This window comes from Bubalus kerabau, chromosome 4, assembly GCF_029407905.1.
Source record: "Bubalus kerabau isolate K-KA32 ecotype Philippines breed swamp buffalo chromosome 4, PCC_UOA_SB_1v2, whole genome shotgun sequence".
In the NCBI taxonomy this organism is placed as follows: Eukaryota; Metazoa; Chordata; class Mammalia; order Artiodactyla; family Bovidae; genus Bubalus; species Bubalus kerabau.
Window position 1 is genome coordinate 41,371,543 of NC_073627.1, and position 24,131 is coordinate 41,395,673.

Consider the following 24,131-nt stretch of genomic DNA (forward strand, 5'->3'; position numbering starts at 1 on the left):
AAGCTTGCATTTTATTCTGGTACAGTGGGGGAGCCACTGGGAAGTCTTAAAGCAGGAAAGGAACAAGATAGCACTTACCATTTTTAAAGATGCTGGTGGCTGTGTGTGGGCCGTGGGTGGTGAGGGGACCTAAATAAAAGCAGGGAGATTGGGTGGAGAGGCTGCTGCTGGGGTCCGGGGGAGAGACGATGGTGGCCTGGGACAGAGTGCGGGCCGTGGGGATGGAGTGATGAAAACCGACTTAGGGTTTATTTTGAAGGTAGAACTAGTGGGACTTGATGGATTAACGGGAAAGAGACTGAGGGCTAGGGAAGAATGGAGAATGCCGTTTACATTTTCAACTTGAGCAACTAAAAGGATGGGGTTGGCGTTTACTGAGATGAGGAAGCCTATGGAAGGAACACCTTTGGGGCACTCAGAGTTTGAGCAGCTTATTAGATATCCACTCGCAATGTCAGGGGAGCCGTTGGGTGGGCTGGTCTAGAGTTCAGGACTGAGACACATGTCTGATCTTCATCCCCATGGAGACAGTATTTAAAACCTGAGCCTGGATGAGCTCCCCTGGGGATAGGTGTGGGTATGGAAGAGAGAAGATCCCAGGGCTGTGCCTAGGGAGTCAGGCTATGTAGAAATCAAGCCAAAGAAGAGCCCCCAGCACAGCAGACCAAGAAAAGCAGCCAGCAAGGCAGGAGGAAAAAAACGGCAGTTCTACCTCTGCAGTGGAGAAAGTGTTTCCAGAAGGGAGGGCCCACACTGTTCAGTGAGTGCTGCTGAGAGGATGAGGAGATGGGGACAGACGAGTCATCTTAGGACTTAGCAGTGTAACTAGAGATTGGGCTCTCTGTGAGTCCAACTTCCCTGATAACTCGGTTGGTAAAGAATCTGCCTGCAATGCAGCAGACCCTGGTTCGATTCCTGGGTCAGGAAGATCCCCTGGAGAAGGGATAGGCTACCCATTTCAATATTCTTGGGCTTCCCTTGTGGCTCAGCTGGTAAAGAATCCGCCTGCAATGTGGGAGACCTGGGCTCTATCCCTGAGTTGGGAAGATCCCCTGGAGAAGGGAAAGGCTACCCACTTCAGTATTCTGGCCTGGAGAATTCCATGGACTGCACAGTCCATGGGGTCACAAAGAGTTGGACAGGACTGAGCGACTTTCACTTGCACTTTTCCCTGTGAGTCTGAGCACCCCGCACATGTGTGCTGTGCTGTGCTTGGTCGCTCAGTTGTGTCACCGAGCACATAGTAGATGCTTATTTAAAGGTTGGAGAACTTGAAACGAGCATGTTCTGGACTATGCAGCATAGACTGCCCAGAGCATCAGAGTTCGAGCTAGAAATCAGGTATCGATCAAGGGGAAGTGGCTGAGGAGCATGGGCCACTGGAGAGCCCATTGTCACAGGGAGGCTGAGGGTGGCTGGGAGGCTGGTGGAGGCCGGGGAGCCCAAGGAGCACAGGATGCTGGCTTGCCCATCCGCACATTTTGTGAGGGCCTTCCCTCCACATCTCCCCTTTTCCTTCAGGAGGTGATTCATATTTCAATATATTCCAGCTGAAAAAGGATCCGATTTTGAGCAGGTGGTAAGTCAGTACACGGAAATTTGATATATTTTGACTAATGCAGTTTGAAATTTGAAAACTGCAGACGATTTTATTCAGGATCCATTTTTATACCAACTCATTATTGGGGGGAAAAGGCAAGATTTCAGGTTTCTGGAGGAGGATGTGTGAACCCAGGCCTGTCACCACTAAGCTTCTCTAAGCAGCTTTGACCTGGCCAGCCGGCTTGCTGCCTGCCTCGGCTGCCTCGCGTTCCTGCTGAAATGCTTTCTTTAGCTACCCCTTTCAAGCATCCCCCTGGGGTTACTAGCCCAATTTAATCTGACCTTCGGCCCTGCCTCTGTCGCACCAACTCCGGCAAACCCCCAGGGTTGGCACTTAAGACAAGTTTTGTGATAACAGTCAATGGTATTACACAGAATTTCCACTTCTTTCCCCATCTGCCTCCTCCATTTCCCCAGCCTTGCAAGTGAGAAGCACAAGGAGAGGAAATAAATAACGACGATGGGGCGGGTTGAGGCGGGTGGTGAAGCTGTCAGCAAGGGAGCAGAGACAGTGTCTGTGGGATGTGGGTGAGGGTCCCTGAGGGGCCAGGGGTCTCGAAGAAGAGAGAGCGCTGTCTTCCCATCGATCAATGCTAGATCCATCTTTGTCTGGATCTTGGTTCCACCATCTCGGGTGAATCACTGCACTTTGTTGAGCCTTATTTTTCTCAGCTGTAAAATAAGGATATGAATACCTTCCTAATTATTTTTGGGGGGAGGACTTCCCTGGTGGTCCAGTGGTTAAGAGTCTGCCTTGCAACACAGCGTACACAGGTTCGATTCCTAGTGGGGGAACTAAGATCCCACATGCCAAGAGGAATCTAAGCCCACATGCCACACAACTAGAGAGTTAGTGCACCGCTACGAAAGATCCAGCATGACTCAACAAAGAGCCTGTGTGCTGCAACTAAGACCAAATGCAGCCAAATAAACAAATATAAATAAATAAATAATCTTTGTGGGGGGAATATCTAATGAGTGGGCTTTCCTGTTGATGCAGTAGTAAAGAATCTGCCTGCCAATGCGGGAGATGAAAGAGTTGAGGGTTCGATCCCTGGGTCGGGAAGATCCCCTGGAGGAGGAAATGGCAACCCACTCCAGTATTCTTGCTGGAAAATCCCATGGACAGAGGAGCCCGGCGGGCTACAATCCAGGGGATCACAAGGTGTCAGACACGACTAAGCGACTGAGAACACACACATACACTTCTAAAGAGTATATGTGGATGCTCCCAGGATGGTATATCTGTCACACAGGAGGGATTCAACACATGTTTATCTGTGCTTCCCCACCCCAGAGGTCTCTTTGTAGGAGGCACACAGCTTTTGTCTCCTGAGTAGCTCACAGCCTAGATGGGAAGAAAACCCTGTGGTTGGTGACTTCCTGGGCGTGGAACGTAAGTCCCTATAGACTAACCTTTCTGGGTGACTTGTCATCGTGTATCAGGAGGACTGATAATGAATCTCTGATTTAGGGAAAGAGTAAAAAAAAAATTTTGGATAAAGCATTATGCATAAGGATGTTCATTTCAATATTATTTAGTTTTAGCTTAACTGACTCTTAAAAGAATCAATAGGTATATTCATACGGTAATAAATCGAAAACTCCTGACAGGTATGCAAGTGAATTTCCCTTCACACCAGTCCCTAAGCTTCCAGGAGAGTCTCCCAGGAGGCAAATGATATTACCAGTTTTGCCATGATAATTTATAGCAGCGAAAAACGGAAAACAATCTAAATGTCTCAGAAAAATAAATTATGGTCTGTCCATACAGTAGGATCCTCTGTAGTCTCTAAAAACCACACCTGATCTTTTGTCACTTGATTGTGGTTGCCTCTGACCCTCAGCATCTGCTGTTCCCTCTGCCTGGAACGCCCACTCACCCCAGTGGAGTCCTTCTCAACCTTCAGACTCCCAGCCCTCCCACTCCCACAGACAAGGGGAGCCCCCACAGTTCTCCTGGCTACCTGGATCTCTCTCCTTATACTCCTCCTTCAGTTCAGTCGCTCAGTCATGTCCTACTCTTTGCAACCCCATGGATTGCAGCACCCCAGGCCTCCCTGTCCATCTCCAACTCCTGGAGTTTACTCAAACTCATGTCCATTGAGTCGGTGATGCCATCCAATGATTAGATATGGATATGGCCCTTCAGTAAGTGTCTGCTTTCCCATCAGACTGTATTCTCCTGGAGGGTGGGGTCAGTCTGTCTGCTGGGCTCCCCAAGGCTGCTTTAGAGCAGAGACTCACAGATGGACGCACCTGGAGAGCAGCTGAACGAATGAATAAGTTAGGCAGAAAACGCAGGCTACAGAGCTGCATATATAGCATGATCCCAGTTTTATTGCTTTAAATAAAATTTTTATTTAAATTTTATATATCCCTACGTAAATGAAGGAAGTCTCGTAAGAAGGTACAGGAAGGCCCCGTGGATGATTGTCAAGGATAATAGGATTGTGGTGATTTTTCTCCCTTTTTAGTTCTATACATTTCACATTTTCCACAATTGGCAAGTATTATTTTAAAGCTAAAACAAGTGAGGAAGAGTGACTTTAAAGGAAAACCTTGTGGGGAAAATAGGTAGGGCTTGGGGACACCGGGAAGCCCCCCGCCACCTGGACTAAAGCTCTCTGGATAAGGGTCAGAAGCTGCCCTGTGCTGGTGGGTGGCCAGATGAGGGTCCCTGAAGAAAGTACGGGGCTCCACCAGCAGGGAGGAGACAGCAGTTCAAGGCCTGGGACCTAAGATTCTCAGCTAAACTCAGCAGGGTATTTTTTTTCTGTAGGATTTATTTCTTTTATTGAAGAGTAAATGTAAGCAAATATAAGGTATAAAGAATAAGAAAGTTAACATCCCTGAGCCCGCTGCTCAGTTTAACACACAGAACACCACAGATCCACGTGAAGCATTCCCTGCCGAGTGTCTTAAGGAGCCAATCAAGAGAGATTCTGCAAAAGGGTCAAAAGAGAAAGGTCTGTGAGGTGAGGCCTGAAATGCCTGGTAAATTACTCTCTTCAGCATGAGGTCTCTCCTGCTGCTAAAACTTACTGTAAAATATATATTGTATATATTTGGACTTCCCAGGTGGCTCGAGTGGTATAAATAATCCGACTGCCAATGCAGGAGATGCAGGTTCGATCCCTGAGTCGGGAAAATTCCCCCGGAGGAGGAAATGGCAACCCACTCCAGTGTTCTTGCTGGGATAATCCCATGGACATAGGAGCCTGGCGGGCTACAGTCAATAGAGTCCCAAAGAGTCAGATACGACCGAAGTGACTGAGCACGCACGCATGTGTTTACCCATGACAAGCTATCTCAGCCAACTCTAGCACCTGGTTTCCTTGCTTTGGGCTAGAATTACATCAGCAAAATCATTCATTCATGCACTCACCAGACATGCTCGGATAAGCTCCACATACCCGGCACTAGTTCGGGGTGCTTCCCCCCAACCCCAAGGCAACTTAGGGCACTGCTCCCACAAGAAGAGCAGGAATTGGGGGAGCAGCGCCAGACCATGGAGGGCTTGGGAGTCATGCTCAGCAGGAGGGACCTCCCATCTGTGAGGATTCTTATTTGCAAGCAACAGACACCTGCCTTGACTAATTTAAATAAAAGGCAATTTTTTTGGAAGTATACGGAGTCCTTCACAGAATCTCCCAGAGGGCTGGGGACTCCATAGGTAGGAACAACAGCCCAAGTGAAGGCAAAGACACCTCCAGTGAGCACCTCTAAGGTTCTCACCGCAGCCTCTGCCCCCGTTGGCTCTGCCACTGCTGCCATCCTGGCAAGCATGGGTCTTGCTCGGCCCCGTGTATCCACCTCATTAACTCCCAGCTCAGAAGTTTGGGGTGGTAGTGTCGAGTGGCAGAGCCCCAACCCTGGGTCTTGGTGGAGCTGCAAGGGAGGCTGGGAAAGTGAGGGCTGGACCTTTTCAGCTTCCACGGGGAAGGAAAGGCTCATCTACATAAACTGGAAGATCTGCCAAGTACAGGAAGAGGGTTTAGCTGCTGGGTGGCTGACAAGAGTGACAGATGTCCACAACATACTCTCCTGAAGGCATCTGGGGAAGACCGTCAGTTCATGGAAGCCAGGAACTGGTTCTTTTATTCCCAGAGCCCTCTTGGCATGGTGCCTGGTCAGAGGAAAGTAGGGGAGTAAATATTTGCTGAGCTAATGCACCATGAGGGCTTCCAGGTGGAGCTAGTAGTAAAGAACCCACCTGCCAATGCAGGAGACATAAGAGATGCAGGTTCCATCCTTGGGTCTGGAGTAGAAAGTGGCAACCCACTCCAGTATGCTTGCCTGGAAAACTCCATGGACAGAGGAGCCTTGTGGGCTACAGTCCATGGGGCTGCAAAGAGTCAGACACGACTGAGCACACACACACGCACACACACAGTGCAATGTCAGCAGGGGAGTGACCTGAGCAGGTTTCATGGGAGGGGCCAGACAGCCCCACCTGTCCAGTGAAAGGTAAGGGGAACTTGGGCAGAGCCTGGGGCAGTGGCCGTGGAAGCCTGGGTTTGCAGGCACTTTGTCTCCTTGTCCCCACAGACCTTGTGTGTGACCAGGGTGGCTTGATTTCCCACCACTCAGAGGGCCTGTCATTCCGTTTTCTTCCTCCTCAAACTCCCTCCCTCTTCCCTCCCTCCGCTCTCAGCTGATGACCCCACTTACTTCCGGGAGAAAATAGAAGCCCTCAGAAGCTAACACATCCTCCTCTCTTCAGGAGGAACACCTGCGCCAGAGGTGTTCTTTGGACCTCTGGATCCTGGTCTCTTTGGTCCTCTCACTCCTAAGGCATCAATTTCTCTCTCCCTTTCCTCCTGGATCACCCCCAGGAGCATGCAAACAGACTCTAGTGTCTTTTCTTCCATCTTAGAAAACAAACAACCTCCCTGGACCCTACACCCCTTCGGGTCCTGCCCAGACTGTCTGCTCCCTTCACAGCCAAGCTTCCCTAGTGTGTGGCCTCTGGGTGCTCCCAGCTGCTGATCCCGGAGTCCCCTGGGAGCCTTCATCCCTCTCCTACCGAAGACAGGCTGGGCCCTCTGAAGGACCTTGACCAGTGAAGCGTGAACTGGAGTGACATGCACCCCTGGAAACGAAAGCCTCAAGTGCCAGTCCTCTGTCCCCTCTGCCAGGAGACCAGCAGTGTCCTGGGTGGAGGGTGAGCTCTCCCCTGCAACCCTGAGCAGAGCGGCAGCTGCCCTGCCTGAGCGAGAAGCCAGTCTTGGTTGTGGCTGTGGAGATTCTGGGTCCCTGGTCACATCAGCGTGCCCCAGCCTGTCCTGACTGATACGGTGCTGTCTCCCCTCCTCAGCTCCTATTCACTCTTCATCCCACTCCCACATGCCTTCTGCCCCCTCCTTTCTACCAGCAATGGACTTTCCAGCATCACCCATTACCTCCACATTGTCAAATACACTCTTCAGTCCTCAAAGAAACTCTCAGCCACTCTCATCACGACTGATTCCTCCTTCCTTCTCCAAACACTCTTGGCTTTGGTCATGCCACACTTTCCAGGCTTTCCTCTGACCTCATTGCCCATTCCTTCTCCTTTACACACCTTCTGCTGTGTTACCGGAGTCCTCAATCCTTTATCTTCTTGCACTCTCTCTTTTTTTTTGGCTGTGCCATGCATCATGTGGAACTTCTCTGACCAGGGATTGAACCCACACCCTTTGCATTGGAAGTGCAGCGTCTTAACCACTGGACCACCAGGGAAGTCTTGACTCTAACTTCTCTCTTGACTCAGAGGTGACCTCATCCATTCCCATGGATGAAAATACCATCTCTATGCCGGTACCTCCCAAGTGTGCTTCTCACCTCTGGGCTTCAGTTTTGTACAACCAGCTTCCAGCTAATCATCTCTGTAAGATTTATGACTTTGTTCATCCTAGGCGGAGCTCTTCACGGCCCCGACACCTGTTTTCCTAGGCTCCTCCCATCTTGCTGTACTCTTATGCTCTGCAGCCTCCTATCTCCCTCACAACAGTCCATCCGTATGTCTGTCAGTTCTGCAACCCAGATGTTTCTCAACCTGTCCACTGCTGTCTGTCTCCATGGCCCCTACCCGTTCTGAATCCTCCGTGTCTCTCATGGATGACAGCCATAGACCTCGCTGCCTCCCTTCTTGCTCCCACAAATCCATGCTCCCCCCAAAATCTGATCAGGTTGCTAGCACTTCAGTTTCCTGCCAGAAACAGAATCAGATCCAAAGTCTGTTTGTTTATGGCTGTGCGGGGTCTTCATTGCTGTGTGCCGGCTTCCTCTGGTTGCGATAAGCTGGGCCTGCTCTTCAGTGTGGGCCTCTTCTTGCAGTGGCCGGAACGTGGCTTGTTTCGGAACCTGGCTGTCGGCGCACAGGCTTCAGTGGTGCAGCACGTGGGCTCAGTGGTCGTGGAGCACAGGCTCTAGGTTACACAGGCTTCACTACTTGCAGCTCCCAGGCCCTGGAGCACAGGCTCAATAGCTGTGGCACACAGACTTAGTTGCTTCGCAGCCTGTGGGATCTTCCCCGACCAGGGATGGAACCCATGTCCCTTGCATTGGCAGGTGGATTCTTATCCACAGTGCCTCCAGGGAAGTCCCAGAACTAAACTCTTGACTGAGCCTTTTAAAGCCGTTTTTGGCCCCATCACACGTCCCTCTCATCCACACCAAGTTCAGTTCTACCCCAGGACCTGTGCACCTGTAGTTCCCACTGCCTGGAAAGCTGTTCTTCAGCTCCTTCTTAATATTAGGCGTCAACCCAAGTGTCACCCACTCCTCAGAGAGGCCATTCATTCATTCATCTGTCTTAAACCCCCTTCCTGTGTCCCCAGTGCCCACCACTCTGTCAGTTTGGGCATCTCTGGTTGTTTAAATCATCTCCCCCTAGACTGTAAGCTCCACGAGGGAAGGAGTCACGTCTCTTACTGTTGTTGCATCAAGCACGGAGCTGTTCCCCACATGAATGAAAGAACTGGAAGGTAGTTTCAGAAAGGGGTGATCGATAAACAGGACGTGAGTTCTGAAGGCCTTTCACAAACAGCAAGGAAGGAGTGGCTGCTCCAGGGACTCAGAATGAGGGGTCTTGGTGGAGAGCTCTGCACCTGCTCCTCAAAGGCTGGGTTCCATCTGTTTTCCTCCAGGGATTGGTAGAGCAACCCCCGCAACTCCCCTCTCTCACACGCCTTCAGGAGCCCCCTAGGAAGGCATCTCAATGGACACTTGCCCCCTGAGGACTGTCCCAACCCTGCAGAGGTTCCCAGCCCCAGTAATCACACCATGAGGGTGTCAGGGGGCCTGTGAGGTTGCAGGTGGGCCTACAGTTTTCTGGGGTTTGTGAGGACAGACAGTTGGTTCCAGATGGAGGAGACAGGGCCCAGAGCCTTCTCTGAAGCCCCTGGGAAGGGCTGGCTTTCAGAGGCCCTTGTCCTCAGCCTTGGAGTCCTGGAGGCCACAGCCCGGGTTCTGGGGCCCACAGACTGAGAAGCAAATTTGAGTAGCAGTGAACACATATTATAAGCCCCAGGGCAGCTTTGCAAAGTGAAGATAGAGCTCATATGACCAGGGCTTTGTGCAGAGAGCTGGCAGTGTGTGGGGGGATGGACTGGGAAAGACAGCCAAGTACAAAGGTCAAGACCTCGTCCCCCCCACCCCCCGCACCCCCACCCCCACCCCAGACCTGCTATGCCCTGGAGCAGCAAAGGCCTGGCAGGAACTTGAGGTTGAGCCCTGACTTGGAATCTAATCCATCAGGTCCCTCTGCCAGGCCTCTGGGGTCTGGGAGCGCCAGGGTGGGTGGGATGAAAGCCAGGGTCCACGGGGTGGGGGGCGGGGAGGCAGCAGCTTCCTCTGATGGAGTAGCGGTAACGGTAATGTAGCCCTCAGCCTTGGGGATGCCCAGCCCTCAGCCTTGGGGATGCCCCGCCCTGCAGCCGGTCTGGGTACCAGTTCAGAGCACAGCCTCAGTGAGTGCTGCCAACACCCAAGAAGGCAGGTGCTCTAAGTCCCATTCCCGGACTGAGAAACTGAGGCTGCGGAGGTTTGGTCGCCTGTCTGAGCTTGTCCAGCTGAAACGTGCTGCCTTTGGGACTGGTCCCAGGCCCAGGCAGTTCATGGACACAGAGCTGCCTGTGCCGGCCTCCAGTGTACCACCCACCCGCCTCTCCGACCTCTCCATCCCACGCAGGGACCCCCGCAGTGAGGAGGTGATAGACACGGTTAGACAGAGGAGAGAGGAGGCTGAGTTTGCTCCAACAAGGCCTCCTGAGAGCTTGGCGGCCCAATTAGCACGGCATTCCCGGCCAGGCCCGCTCGGGGGACAAGCTGCAGCAGATGAAAGCTGAAAGGTTATTCCAATAAGGTGCCGCCCACTTCCCAGCTGAGAGTGATCCTGGTGTGCTGGAGGGGCTTGGAGTAGGTACATAATTCAGCGTGTCAGGAGGAGAGCGGGAGCTATAGGCAAAGCCAGAGTGGGCGCTGAGATAAGACGGGGATGTCACGGGCGGGCGTGCCTCTCCTCGGAAGAGGGCCCTGCCCCCTCCCTGGGGTGGAGTTCAGGAATGGTCAGGATGAAAGGGCTGGGTGGCCAGCCCCCTCGATGGTCTCCAGAGACAAAGGTGTGCTGAAATATGTACATGCGGGCATGCAGGTGTGTGCACACGACCATGTCCACACACATAGATAAACATACATGTAGATGTGTGGAGACACACACACACACACAGGCTCTGTCTAGGCCCCAAGCTGCAGCCACAGGGCCTGAGGTGTGGGTCTGGAGAACGATCGTGCTTCATGCCTGCCTGTTTACTCGCCCCTCATCCTGTGGCCAGAAGTTTTTTGGGGGGGCCACGGCACTCCTGGCTCCCAGATAGGTTGACTGACATTTGTTTGGGACTTTCAGATATTAGCACTAAAAGTCCTGTGTCCTGGGAAACTCCTGAGTCCCAGACAAACCTGTGCTGGTCACCCTGCCCCAGGCCCCAGGCAGGCCCGGCGTGTCCCCTCCCTCTCCAAGTCCTCCTCTGTCACCTGTGTGCTGGCCAAGGGCCCCTTTAAAGAGAGCCACAGCTGAGTCTCTGCTCACCCCGGAGGCCTGTGTACTAATCAAGACCATTATGTTTATTGAGCACCTACTATGGCTTCCCTGGTGGCTCAGAGGTTAAAGCATCTGCCTGCAATGTGGGAGACCTGGGTTCGATCCCTGGGTTGGGAAGATCCCCTGGAGAAGGAAATGGCAACCCACTCCAATATTTTTGCCTGGAGAATCCCATGGACGGAGGAGCCTGATGGGCTACAGCCCATAGGGTCGCAAAGAGTCGGACACAACTGAGGACTTCACTTCACTATGAGCCAGGCTCTGGGCCTAGGGTTTTCTTCCTGAGTACCTACTGTGTGTCAGGCACTGTTCTAGGCCCTGAGGGCACAGCAGGGAACACTAGACAAGATCACTTCTCATGGAACTGCCCCTCAAGTGAGGGAAGACAGAAAATAACATCAATTAAAAAGTGATGGGAATTTATTAGGAAAGAAGAAATGTTATGGGGAAAAGTAAAACAGGGAAGGGGTCATCTAAAATAGGCTGCAGGGGGGAATTCCCAAGCAGTCCAGTGGTTAGGACTCTGTGCTCCCACTGCCGAGGGCCTGGGGTCCATCCCTGGTTGGGGAACTAAGATCCCACGAGCTGAGTGGTGCGGCCAAAAAACATAAATGGATTGAAAATGTTAGTCACTCAGCTGTGTCCAGCTCTTTGCCACCCCATGGACTGTAGCCCACCAGGCTCCTCTGTCCATGGGATTCTCCAGATAAGAATATTGGAGTGGGTTGCCATGCCCTTCTCCAGGGGATCTTCCCATCCCAGGTCTCCTGCATTGCAGGCAGATTCTTTACTGTCTGAGCCACCAGGGAAGCCCCTAAATAAATAAACAAATATTTTCAAAGGCTGCTGGGGAAGGCCTCCCTGAGCATGTGACATGGGGAGGGGCTTGAATGGAGAGGTGACGGCAGGAGCCCTGCAGGTGTCCTGGGGCAAGCTTCCAGCAGAGTGGACGGTACGTGCAGAAGGCTGGAGACAGGACGCACCCAGCATGGAAAGGACAAGAGGAGGGAAACCCAGCTCTGCCCCGGCTGGCTTCTTTGTCTCCAGAAGTGACCTGGGCTTGGGTGTGGCACAGAGGGGCAGTGCCGCATGGCCGGAGGCACCAGTCACTCTGTGAGCACAGGCGGCTTGGCCTGAGGCCGTTATTGGCAACAGAGCCATCCCGTTAGCATCGATTGGCTTAGAGAGGAGCGCCAGGCCAGACTGGGGCAGCAGGGGGGCCAGGAGCCGAGACCTGTGCAGGGGGGGCAGGCTGCAGAGGCAGGAGGACTGACCACACGGCTGACCGGTCTCTAAGCCTCCAGAGCCCCATGGAGCTGCCTGGTGGCTCTGGGGGATATCAGCCCACTGGGCTGGCGCCCTGCATGGGCGTGGGGAAGGGCAGACACCAGACTCAGGCCAGAGTGACGCCCGAGACCTTGGGGCTGGGGAGGGCAGACCAGGCCTCAGACGAGGATGCCCCCGCTGTCCTGCTCGCCAGCAGTGTGGACTTGGCCGGCCCCTCCCCTCTGTGCCTCACACCTGTGGGGTAGCAGGAGGATACCATGTAAGGAACCTGCTACTCGGTTCTGGTACAGGGTTGGGTCCCGTTTCGTTAGCTCCCTTCCTGTTCTGGGGGCAGGGAAGCTGCAGGGCCCCTGAGACAGGAGCAGGGGCCCTATCAGTGGTGCTGGTCCCAGTGGGGAGCTCTCTGGCTTCCCCAGCCCTGGGTAGCCCTTAACCAGCTTAAGCTGTAGTTACAGCCTCATAGGGATCCCGTTCAGGCTACTTAGAGGCTAAGAGAAGGGCTGTGGTAAGATAGGGCCTGCTGCCTACTTCCCCACCTCAGTACCTTGGCACGTGCTGCCCTCTGCCTGGAATGCCCTTTCCACCCAGCCCACGAGGTCCAGCCCCTATGGAACTTTTCATAGGCACAGCTTATGAATGGGCTGCTGAGTCTGGGTGAGGGGTCTGCCCAAGCCCAGGCTACTCACCCAGATCTTCACAGGTCCCTGCTCAGCAGGTGAGGGATTTGGGGATTTGAGGCAAAGAGGACATGAAGACTGGCTTCTCAGGTGGCACAGTGGTAAGGAATCCACCTTCCAATGCAGGAGATGCAAGAGATGTGAATTCGATCCCTGGGTCAGGAAGATCCCCTGGAGTAGGAAATGGCAACCTACTCCGATATTCTTGCCTGGAAAATTCTATGGACAAAGAAGCCTGGTGGGCTACAGTCCATGGGGCCGCAAAGAGTCAGACACAACTGAGCACACACTCACACACACACACACACACGGGACATGGAGACAGTAATGGCCCTCCTTTTCTGCACATGCTTTGTGCTGGCAGGGGAGCAAGAAGACTTCATGGAGGAAGTGGCACAAGGCAGCAAGTGCCTTTCCCATGCACACACCAAGGCGCCTACTCTGGGCCTGGCACCTGCTGGACAGTCTGGTATTGAGACCCCCATCTGCTTGTGTGTGTGTGCTCAGTCACTCAGTCGTGTCTGACTCTCCATGGGATTCTCCAGGCAAGAATACCAGAGTGGGTTGCCGTTTCCTTTTCCAGGGGATTCTTCCCAACCCAGGAATTGAACCCACCTGCCAAGTTCTTCCCAGGCCCCTCCCTACCCTGGCACTCGGCATACTCCAAGACTTTGGCGGCGTGTTGAATGGAGGAAGGAATGAATGAGGCTGCAGATCTGTGTGTGGGAGGCCAAGAGGTCTGGGAGCAGCCAAGTAGACAATCAGGTGGATGCCCCTGGAGTAGGCGGGGAGCAGGGGGAGGAAGGGGGATCAGGGGAGGAGAGAGTGGAGGACGAGAGCCAGAGGAAGTCCAGAGTTTGAGTCTGCACCTTACTTTCTCCAGCCCACTCAGGTAGAGTGACCTCCTTGCTCCCCAGGAAGGGGCAAGGAAGCTGATGGGAGGAAGCATAAGGCTCCTCCACGGAGACTTGTATCCATGCTGATTTGCGATCTTAAAACGCACAGCAAAGGCACCAGTGTCGTTGTTAGTACATTAGTCAGTAATCAGTGGGCCGGGGCTCCCATGGGCCCCACAGAGCGGGCACAGGGGCACAAGAGGAGCTGTGGCGAAGCAGTGCCAGCCTCCCTGGGAAGAAATAGGCAGGGTGATGATCCATGACCAGGGCACACGCTGGCTCGGGCAGAGGAGGCGGGGTAGGCTGGGAGAGCTGGTCAAGGGCCTTGGAGATGGGACCAGCTTCCAGGTTGGAGAAGCAGACTCAGTTGACACCCACTGCAGTGCCCAGTGGGAGGGAGCAGCGGTCACTGGCCTGGGTCCCCTGGCATCTGAATAGTACCAGAGGATGGAGAGCAGCTCTAAGCATCGCCTGGGGTCCCTGCCCCCTCCTGGGCCCCTCTCAGGCTCCTGCCCTGAGTGCCACCTTTATACCCCTTCCCCCGCCCACGATATCTGACCCCTCCCACCTGCCAAAATGTGTTCATATGCCGACCGCTAAGGCCACACCTAGATTTTTGGACTTTTGGCTCCTTTACCCAAACCAGGGTCTTTGCCTGGCTTCCCCTGTACCCCAACACCGCCAGCCAGGGGCACCTGCCTAAGGGAGGGGTGTGGCTTTTATGGAGCACCCCCAGCTTCTCTGAGGATGACTTCAGAAAATCCCCACCCACGGCCTTTCAAAGACGGAGCCACAGCAGCAGACAGAAGGGCTGTCTGCCCCACCCCAGGTCAGGGGCAGGAAACCTCCTCCCTCACCCCCCCACCACACAGGGTGGTTCTGAGGCTCCGAGGAATGTGAGCAGAGCACTCTGTAAACTCAGTAAGCTGCACAAATGTCGGCGGTATTAGCACTGAGCCTGCCAGGGCTCAGCCTGCTCCCACTGCGGGCCCCGTTCCCTGCCTGACTTAAAGGAAGGAAGTGCCTTGACTTTGCAGGACCCCCGGGGGTGGGGGTGGGGGTCTTTTGTGGCCCTGTCCTCTTCAGCACAGTGAGCGCCCTGAATGTCCCTGAGCTAGGAAGGGGACCCTGGGCTCCCTCAGGGTGGCAGGGTGGGGGCGCCTCCCCAGGGCCATCTGGGCCGGGAGCAGGAGCAGAGATGAGCAAGGGAAGATGGGGTGGCGGGCTGTGTGGAAGGTGCAACCGGTATTTGCTGGGCCCTCCTCCCAGCCCTGGTGTTGGAGGCTCAAGGCAGAGGGCAGGCTCCCTGAGAGTCAGCCAGGCTCCTAGGGGGTCCTCCCACTGCAGAGTCTCCTCCTGAAGGGCTGGGGCCCCCTGGCCAGACCTGGAGGTCAGACTCCACTCAGGGAGTGCTGGCGTAGCGATCCTCTCCTACTCTTGTTACACACGGGGAAACTGCGGCTGAAAAGGACCCCCTGCCTGGGGCTGGGGCTGCAGACTGTTCAATGGTGGTGATGACTGAAGCGGGGCAGGGGCCACAGAGAGCGTGGCCCAGCCCAGAATGGGAACTCACAGCTGCTCTGCCACCATCGCCACAACTGCCGAGGTCATAATTGCTCTGAAATTGCAACCCAACACAATTATGCAGAAACCGAATTATGTGCGATGATTTTTCTGTGTTGGAAACGTTGAAGCCGGGTGATTACAGGGGGACAGGAAGCAGCTGCCACTCTCTGGGAGCCCATAACTCCCAACAGCTGGGAGCTGTCGCTTATTTACGACGCCGTTTCTGGGAGGAAAGAGAGGGTGGCAGGGGTGGTGAGGTCTGCTGGAGCCCGGGCAGGCAGCGCTGGGGCAGCGGCCGGCCCGAGACCGGGAGTAGGGGCCAGCCCGAGAGTGGCCAGGAGGGTTAGTTCTCTCATCCAATATGCTCTGGGTACAGCTGGCAGCCAGAAAAACCAGCCGAGCTGCCCCAGGCACCCAGCTCTCCCCAGAGGCCTGTGATCAGCCAAGCTGGAAGGGAAGGATCAGGAAGCCAACCCCAGCAGGGACGAGATGACGGCCTGGCCCTGCAGGGCGGGGGTCTACAGGCCTGGAGCCAGTCCCCACAACACTGGCGTGTCTGCCAGGCTGCCCGGGGCAGCTGCGACCCTGGAAAAAGGCAGGTAATGACGATCATCCATAATGAGGCTGCTGTGATAATGAGTGCGTGGCTGTTATCCGACCACAGGCTGGACACATCCGAAAATAAATTATTTTAAGGATCCATTAACGAATGCCTAATTAATGCCCAATTAGAGAGAAGCTACAGAGGAAATGCTCTGGACAATCGAGAGGCAAGGCCTGATTTGCAGTGGTAGCCTGGGATCTCCAGAGAGCCAGGGAGAGGGGAGGGACCAGACAGTGGACCGTAGTGGGGGGCAGTCTCTCTCTAGCTACTCCTAGGACCCCAGAACCATCAGTCCTGGTGCCTCCCACAGTCCTCCTCTCTCTCTGTCCCTCCCTCTCTCTCTCTCTCTCTCTCTCTCTCTCTCACACATGCATACACACACGTGTCCTTTGCAGAGAAAAACTATTATTACTTAGAAATGAGGAAGCTTAAGTCATGGGGGATGATGCATGCTTGAGGACGTGGAAGGCACTGTAAATGAGAAATCTTTCAAGATAAAACTTTGGTGACATGCCTGCTCTCTTTGTTTGTTATTGGGAATAATTGAAATAAAAAGACTCTTCAGGAGCCCATATGAGATATTTACTTTGTTAGAACAGGAGCCTGCCCCACTATCTGCTCATGCAGATAAAGGAAAGTAAGTGGCAGAGCCGGGACCCCAGGGGGACAGAACCCCCCGAGACTGGCTGCTGAGTCCATGGGCTGTAGCCAGGATGACAGGGCCTAAGGGGGCGGGGCTCAGAAGCTGTGGGCGGGGCTAGGGCTTTGCGGGGTGGGGCTAAAGAAGTCCGCCAGATGTAGGGGGCCCGCAGCCTCTACACCAAGCCACCTCACAACCCAGGCTGGAATAGAAACCACCAGAAGAGGTGGGGCACCAGGGCATAGGAAGCCATCAGGAGTCAGGGGGCTATGACCCCAGACCCCAGATCGCTGAGTGTGGCTAAGAAGAGGACAGAGCCCCGGTGACCAAGGAGGCTCACATACCCGTGGAGCTCGGCTTCTCTGACCGTCTCCCACCTCCCAGGCAGCCCCCCGTGACCTGGCTGTGCTCTCTCTCTCCCCTCCAGGGTGCTGTGTGGAACTGCTGCTGCTGCTGCTGGCCGGGGAGCTGCCCCTGGGCGGCGGCTGCCCGCGGGACTGCGTGTGCTACCCCGCGCCCATGACAGTCAGCTGCCAGGCGCACAACTTCGCTGCCATCCCCGAGGGCATCCCGGAGGACAGCGAGCGCATCTTCCTGCAGAACAACCACATCACCCTCCTCCGGCAGGGCCACTTCAGCCCCGCCATGGTCACCCTGTGGATCTACTCCAACAACATCACCTTCATCGACCCCAACACCTTCCAGGGCTTCGTGCACCTGGAGGAGCTAGACCTTGGCGACAACCGGCAGCTGCGGACGCTGGCCCCCGAGACCTTCCAGGGCCTGGTGAAGCTCCACGCCCTCTACCTCTATAAGTGTGGGCTCAGCGCCCTGCCGGCCGGCATCTTTGGCGGCCTGCACAGCCTGCAGTACCTCTATCTGCAGGACAACCACATCGAGTACCTCCAGGACGACATCTTTGTGGACCTGGTCAACCTCAGCCACCTGTTTCTCCACGGCAACAAGCTGTGGAGCCTGGGCCAAGACACCTTCCGGGGCCTGGTGAATCTGGACCGGCTGCTGCTGCATGAGAACCAGCTGCAGTGGGTCCATCACAAGGCTTTCCACGACCTCCGCAGGCTGACCACCCTCTTCCTCTTCAACAACAGTCTCTCTGAGCTGCCAGGTGACTGCCTGGCACCCCTGGGGGCCCTGGAGTTCCTCCGCCTCAACGGGAACGCCTGGGACTGTGGCTGCCGGGCGCGCTCCCTGTGGGAATGGCTGCAGAGGTTCCGGGGCTCCAGCTCGGCTGTCCCCTGCGTGTCCCCTGAGCGTCTGCATGGCCAGGACCTGAAGCTGCTGAGGGCCGAGGACTTCCGGAACTGCACGGGGCCGGCGTCCCCGCACCAGATCAAGTCGCACACGCTCACCACCACCGACAGGGCCGCCCGCAAGGAGCACCACCCACCCCCCCATGGCCCTGCCAGGGACAAGGGCCACCCACACGGCCATCTGCCGGGCTCTCGGTCGGGCTCCAAGAAGCCGGGCAAGAACTGCACCAGCCATAGGAATCGCAACCAGGTCTCGAAGGCGGGCTCCGGGAAGCAGGCCCCCGAGCTGCAGGACTACGCCCCCGACTACCAGCACAAGTTCAGCTTTGACTTCATGCCCACATCACGGCCCAAGAGGAAGGGCAAGTGTGCCCGAAGGACCCCCATCCGTGCCCCCAGCGGGGTGCAGCAGGCCTCCTTGGGCACCTCCCTGAGGGCCTCGCTCCTGGCCTGGATACTGGGGCTGGTGGTCACTCTCCGCTGAGGAAGCGGGGCGCCAGCACCCAGCACTGCTACATGTCTACCAAGGAACAGGATTTCTTTTCTATTTTTACAAGTGGAGGATCTGCTGGGTTTCAGGCAAAGGCTGGTAGAGGCTTCGGCTGCTGTCTGGGCCCTGGCCGGTGGATTATAAACCCAAAGTGTACAGCCCCAAGCAGAGGGGGGTTTAGTGCATCCCACCCAGCTGTTCCCAGCCAGCCCCCTCGCTGAGCAACCACGGACAGCATCCACCCAGCAAGGCAGTTAAAGCTGCAAGGTGAATCCTTCATTAGCAACAATGGGACAGTGCCCCACGGGAGCTGAGCTCTGTGGAATCCTGGTCATTTGGAGATGTCTGAAAGGGCCCCGCCACCCCTGGAGGAAGCAGGACTCAGCGAACAGACGAGAGGCTGGGCCCGCCAGCTATGTGGGGGCACGTGAGCAGGTGGCACTTTGGCTCTTGCCTGAGGCCACTTAGTCACCCTGCCCTGAATCCAACCATGTGCCACCTTCAGTCCCTCCTTTGGGGGTAATGCCTCTCATTCCTGATGTCTCAGGCAACCCTGGCAGACCAGGCCCAGCTGCTGGGCTCCAAGAACCAATTACCAAAGGCAAGATCATCAGAGGCTGAAATTCAGAACTTCATCATGTGCAATGGGGTTCTCACAGGAGGTGCAGTTTTATAACTATGTCCACTTATATATATATACACACTCTCTACATATATATACACAAATGCACAGGTCCTTTCCCTACTCCCTTACCTAACTGTATGTCTCATCATGTTTATAAACTATATGGAAAACTATATCTGCGGAACTAAGGGTCGTATTGGTGATTTCTAGCAAGAAAGGAGTTCTAGGATTTTTGTCTAGAATCCCAACCTGGCAACGGTAGTCCCCGCGTAACCTGGGCTTTCCCGGGCCTGGGGCCAAGGGGCAGTGGGGAGGGTCAGGGAGAAGGGGATGCCATAAGAATCACTTCAGGGGACCAATATTCTTAGATATTTAGAGCATCACCATGTGTTTATATGCAACACAAGGCCGTCTGCCACCCCAGAGCACCCTATCACTCCCAGCACGGCAGCTATTGGCATCAGGGTGAAAAGCTAGAAGCAGCTTGTTGGACATCAGGGAGCCAGGCTCTGGGAAGGGGCTGGAAGGAGAAGGGGCAGGAAGGCGATTTGGGTTTCTTAGGCCGGCAGGCGAGGCAGCATTCACAGTGTTAGTCCAACAGGCTGGGCAGTGTCGTCAGCCTAGGGCTTTGCCAGCAACAGTCTGGACAGGCCAGGGAGACTCTGGGCATGAGCCCAGGCCTCCAGCATGGCTCAGCTGCTGAATTTTTCCTTGAGGCTCTTTGGTGGGCGTCCCAGCAAGGGTCCTGGGTAGGGTGGCAGGTGGGTGGCATCAGGCGGCCTTAGCAGAAGGGGAACAAAGAGGGCATTTCAAGAACCATCTCAGGCACTTTTGCATTACGGAGGCCCCATCCCTCCTGGACCCTTTGAAGATGCCCGGGGACAGGGAGAGTTCAGGGGGGTGGCCAGACTCAGGGGTCAGAAGTGGGGATGTTCAGGGAAGGGAGCAGGAAAGCCCAGAGACAGGGGAGAGGGGCTCAAGTCAAGGTCAGCCATGCTGCTGGCTGGGGTCTGAGCGGGAGCAATTGTTTTTGGCTTTGCACAAATCCGAATTCCCCACCAGAGAGGCTGTGTGTCAGGTGCAAGAAACATTGAATCCAATTAAGAGAGAAAAATAATAATAATAAAAAAATTCTCTTGGAAAGAACCCTGTTTCTCAATTCCTAACCCCGCATTCCTAAAGGAGTGGCAGATCCCAGGCTTTCGTGGGGGTGGGCGAGCCTGGTTAGGCTCAGCTCTGAAAACACAAGCACGTTTGTTGGTGGGAGGTGCTGTTTGAAGCAGGGGCGCACTGACTCACTGGGACACGTGTGCCTGCACACACACACACACACACACACACATGCATGCACACGTTCTCGGTTCTTCGCTCACTGACACAGGATGCGACTTACTTCCCATGCTCTGGCTGCACTGGGTCGGCACCATTTCTGTGGCTGTCCCCAGAGCAGGCTGGCCCTGGATCACTCCTGGCCTGTTCCTAAGAGCTTCACCCGCAGCAGCTGAGCTGTCGATTCTTAAGTGGGCTCTGGGGGGTAGTTGGAAGGGAACTGCCAGTTCCCAGGACCCAGGGGGTGTTCCAGGAAGCCAGAGACTGACTTATGGAGTAGTGGATGTGTGTGGGGTCTGGAGGCTGCACCCACCTCCCTGGCTTTGAAAAAAGGAGTGAGTTCCCCCAAATAGAAGAAAGAGGCTGTGTTTCCAGGCCTGGACAAATCCTCCTAATTACAGGGCTGGAAATGCGCCCTAAAGGGAGTCTGGTGGCGGCAGAACAAATTATCTGCGTTTGCTCCCAGTGGTCTGCCTGCTCTTACCCAGGCCGGTGCCAGGGCCTAGCTGTCCCCTTTAGAACCTGAGGATGCTGTTATGTTGTTGATTTCATTTCCAACTTTAGACAGCACAGCCCTCAGCGGGAAAATCAAGGGTCCAAGCCCTTTATTACTTTTTTTTTTTAAAAGGCTTCATAAGTCCTGTAATGTGGGAGTGAAATGTCAGGACAAGAAATGCTAATGTTTTATAAATGATCCACTTCTGTCAAGCACAGCGCAGTCTCTGGTTGCCGACTGTTATTAGAGCTGAGGCAGAGGGGCCCAGGATGCCAGGTGTGTTTCAGCAGCTTGCTCCTCTAAGAGTAGAAGGAATAAAAGCAGCTCTGTGGTGGATGACATCACTTGTCACTCAGTGGCTCATACGCTACGCAGGCACAATGACACCGTTGTGAAGAGCATTGGAGCAAGCTGACACGTTGGGAGCTAAGCCAAGGCCCCTCAATTCACCAGACCCGGTGTCTCTTCTGGGTGGTTCAGGGCAAGGAGGGGTGGGTTCCTGCACGGAAAGTTCCATCCTCCTCCCAGAGGCTAGGGCCATCCCCCACCCCTTTGTTCCTGGTGGGGCCAGCCCCTCTGCCATCTTCGCTCATTGCTGTCCCCAGGCCCCAGGAGGGAGCCATCTGCTCATCTGCCACCAGTAGTCTCAGCGTTTCTTTCCACAAGTTCCTCCCCAGACCCGAGAGCTTGGCCAGCTCCCTACCCTTCATTCAACAAGCTTTAAACAAGGATCTACTTATGCCAACTATTGGCCCAGGCTCTGGGGACCTAAAAGTGTGAAGATGTGGCTTTGCCAAAAGGACCTCAAAGCCTAGATGTGGAAACAAGTATGGGATCGGTGAAATCAGAGTGGGACTGGTGTCTCTGTAAGTGCACCCCATTACCACCATGAGAAACTCAGGCAAGGTGGGGGCTGTCAGGGAGGGCTTCCAGGAGGAGGTGACACTCGGATGGGTCTCAGAGGATGAGGAGGCAGCCAGAGAAGAGTGTGGGGAGTGTTCCAGGCAGAGGGCTGGAGGCATGCAATAGCACCACGTTTGGGCTATCTGCAACCAACTGTGAGTTGAAGACTGGGAATGCTGTTTGGGGAGGTGTGGGAGGTGAGCCTGGCAAGGGAAAGGCGCAGGGATCCTACTTGGGGAACTTGGATTCTATTCTAAAAGTGTAGGTGTGAGCCCCCCACCTTGGGGTCCTCGTCCCTGCTCCAGACCCCAAGCGCCTCTGCAAGCACGTGGCCCTCACCCGTGGCGCACTTGCCAATGTTCCTCAACAGTGGATTTCATCATCGAAACCTTGCCTCTTCTGCTCAGCCAGATCCTTCCCTCGTGCCAGCAGGCTAGAGCGCTCCCTGGAAGTGTGCCTGGGCCCGAGTCCCATTCCCAGACACCTGCTGCTTCCAAGCTCGGAAATACCCCAGAGCTGTTTTATCTCCCAGACTCCTTCCTTCCCTATCCGCAAAGGGCTCACCCCTCAGCCCCTCTCCTCGCTTCCACAGGGCTGCCCAGACACCTCCGCATGCCCTTGCTCCAGCAGACCATCAGTGATCTCCAGAACTGCCCCCCAGACTGCACCTCCCTTTTTTCCTCTCCTGCTGGGGCTGTTCATTACCAGGGAGCCAAGAATCCCATTTAGCAAATGTTTACTTGTCACCTAACTAATCACTCAGCACTCTGCCACTATGGCAAATGCGGGGTTCCAGAAGGCCTGTCGGCAGGTTTGAGGGGGCTGGGAGGAGCCAGGAAGGCTTCTTGGAGGACAAGCTGTAGCATCCGGGGTCAGAGAGAACAGGTTTGCTCTGGGAGTGGGGCTCCCTGAAGTCGGCTGGGAGCCTCAGGGATTTGGTGGTTCCCAGCAAATCTGCCCTTGAGTTTCCACCACTCAGACTGTCCCCACCAGCCCCTGGGTGGACCTGACTCTGGGACCCAGCTCCTCAGGGGCCTTTTCCACCCTAACCTGGAAGATGTCAGCCTTGCTTTGTGTATCTTCTTTGCTGGATCCACAGCGAGTGTACCTTTTGATGGGGTCCCTCTCAATATCTAATGTTCAGCCTCTTGACTCAACTGTGGTTGCATTACAGCTCACGCCCTCCCACCCTGGCTCTCTGGTCTAAGTAGGAGTTTAGCCCATCAGCTATTACTCCCATCCCATGTTACCAATTCCCCACCATCAGCTTGTAATGGGCCAATTTTCTTTTACCTTCTGTCTACTTGGGAAATATCTCAAGAACTTTTGTGCATTAAAATATCCTTTTCAACTCTCTACTCGATATCTCTTTCTGCTCCTCTAATTGTCCCTTTTAACTCACTGTGCTTTCAGTATAAATCTCCCCGTCTCCCTTCTTTGCAGGCTGTTAATAAATACAAGCTCTAAAAAAGTATACATAAACATCTACTGTTGACTAAATAACTCACAGTACAACCAAAAAGCCAGGAAGAAAGGGAGGCTCAGCGTGAGACCTGCCTACCTGTGCTGTCTCTCTGTCTGTCTCTTTTAAGAGGGCCCCTAGAATCAGGGTGGGTTGTGGTCTTAAAATGTCCACTGGGCGAGGCAGCAGAGGATGCCCCGAGGGAGAGCGAGCGCAGGATAACTGTGAGTCCGTGTTGACATGCTCCAAAAGCAATGCGGGAGGGGTGAGAACAAAGGGGACCCTTGTGTGGGTAGCAGTGGCTAATTTAAGTGGTATTTCAGTGAGCCGGCCCACAAGGCCCCTTACCTCCAAAAGAAGTGGGTCGGCCTCCTCCGAGGTATGCCACCCGCCTGCACGGATGTGGCCTTCCCTGCATCTCTCTGCTTTCAGCTCTTATTTCGCATTACAGCTCTCCGTTTCTAAGCACCAGGAGGGTGGGGAAGGCTGTGCCTTTTGTGTCACGGATTCCTGTGTGGCAGCGCGCACATTAATGGCATGTCTGAACAGCAGAATTTGACACTGCTGCTGCAGAGCGGGCTTGGGTCACAGTGCTGTCCAAATTGGTTGAGGCTCCACCCCACCCCCACCTCCTCTTTCACCCAGGCATTTTGGGGAGCCCCTGCCAACCACAGTTTCTGTAGCTCCCTCTCAGAAAATAGAGGAAGCGAGAGATGTATTAAACTCTTCAATCTCTGTAAGTACCATTTCCCAGGAGACAGACTCTAAGGAAGAAGGAAACACAAGTGCTCAGGACCTACACAGGTGGGAGGCCTCCGAGGCAAGAGGCTCCGGATCACCCAACCCCCCAGCTTCAGGGACGGTCATGGGCAAGACAAGGATGCCTTCCGAGTGGCAGATGACCAGAAATGAAGGCAAGGCAGCATCCAGGTGTCTGCTCACTGCTCCAGCCAGAGAGAGATGCAAGGGACAGCCACCAAATAAGACGTTCTTAGGGACCAGGGCCGGCAGGACAAACCCACCAAGGGAACTGTGGTGAGGGGATGGGGTCCCGGTGTGGACTGGTGCAGTCCAAGAGAGACCCCAAAAGACACACGCATAGTGTCACTTGGAGAGAAAAAACAACCCTCTGGGGTATCATGAAGCCAGAGTCAGAGGCAGGGAAGATGCAGACAGACAGGAGGGTGCAGTAGGGAGA

At 54.7% G+C, this 24,131-nt stretch overlaps 1 protein-coding gene across 1 annotated transcript in view; it reads left to right on the forward strand.

Annotated features, from left to right (window-relative positions):
* RTN4RL1 (reticulon 4 receptor like 1) overlaps positions 1 to 19,904 on the forward strand; it is a 74,479-nt gene extending 54,575 nt beyond the window's left edge. The window contains exon 2 of the mRNA XM_055576949.1: positions 16,785 to 19,904. Coding sequence (XP_055432924.1) covers positions 16,785 to 18,112 — 1,328 coding nt within the window. The 3' untranslated portion in view covers positions 18,113 to 19,904. The remainder of the gene's footprint in view (positions 1 to 16,784) is intronic.
* The last annotated feature ends 4,227 nt before the right edge of the window (positions 19,905 to 24,131 follow it).